Here is a 1,056-nt window from a genome sequence, read left to right as displayed (position 1 = left end):
TAATAATAATAATAATAATAATAATAATAATAATAATAATAATAATAATAATAGTTGCATAGCACATGTTCACACTCTACAGCATAGTGATTGCGATTTACAACCACTATTACCCCTGCAGAACTTACAACATTCAGAAGCTGCGGATTGCACGTACAGACTAAAGCACTAACAAACTGAATAGGCGTTTAAAACGTCCTATGTCATGATAACATGTGGGGCATTGTGGTGAAATCAGGTGAAACCTAAGAAAATGTCATTTTCCTGCCAGTTTTGGCTATTTTGTCAAATTCTTGTTTTTTGGCTCAACATATTTTATGTCTATGTAAAAACACATTTTTAAAAGTGAATTTTACCAAAACACGTTGATAAAAGGCACAGAATAAAAATTGTAAATTTTCTGTGTCCAAGGACTTTAAAACTATGGAAGTTACCAAACTTTGGTGGTCCTTTTCTCGCTTACATTTTTCTGAATACAGGCGACACCCTCCTTCTTCAATTGCAAAAATACCTCTATGTCTATTCTATTCAAGATAAACGGGTACTTTTTCCATCTAGAGTAAGGCAATAGAACAACCTTTAAGGTGATACCAATAACTCCATATGCTCAAAAATTAACGTGCACCCTTGGCCTTACTCCACCGCGCCGTGACACATTATTATTTTTATCGTATCGCTGTAGATAATAACAATCTGATCGACTCCCAGGTCCTGATCTCCAGCGGAGGTGTGGGCGGCGGCAACGGTCTCACGGTGCGCTACTTCTCTCAGATCATTTACGTGTTCGTGAAAACCTCCCGGGAGACTTATGTGGGCACGTTCCCCTGCGAGATGAGGCCAGGTTTCTGGTACACGCTGGACGTGAGCTGGTCCGTGCAGACAGGCCTGGGACTGCACGTCAACAACCTGCTCATCAATGGTAGTGGGTTTTTTGTTTAATTGTTTGTTTGGTTGGATGGCTGGTTGATTTTTTTGTGTTTATTTGTTAGAGATTTTTGTTTGAAGTTTAGTTTGATTTCCGTTGTTTTTTTTTGTGCGTGTGTGTGTGTGTGTCCG

The 1,056-nt window shown here is 39.1% G+C and overlaps 1 protein-coding gene across 1 annotated transcript in view; it reads left to right on the top strand.

The window, feature by feature from the left end:
* LOC101852371 overlaps positions 1 to 1,056 on the top strand; it is a gene marked incomplete at its 3' end in the record, with an annotated part of 64,598 nt that overhangs the window by 52,977 nt on the left and 10,565 nt on the right. The window contains 1 exon segment of the mRNA XM_013081469.1: positions 709 to 919. Within this exon segment, the coding sequence (XP_012936923.1) occupies positions 709 to 919 (211 nt within the window).

This window comes from Aplysia californica, unplaced genomic scaffold, assembly GCF_000002075.1.
Source record: "Aplysia californica isolate F4 #8 unplaced genomic scaffold, AplCal3.0 scaffold00007, whole genome shotgun sequence".
NCBI lineage: Eukaryota > Metazoa > Mollusca > Gastropoda > Aplysiida > Aplysiidae > Aplysia > Aplysia californica.
The sequence above is the reverse complement of the archived record's forward strand: the minus strand, read 5'-3'. Positions and strand labels throughout refer to the sequence as shown.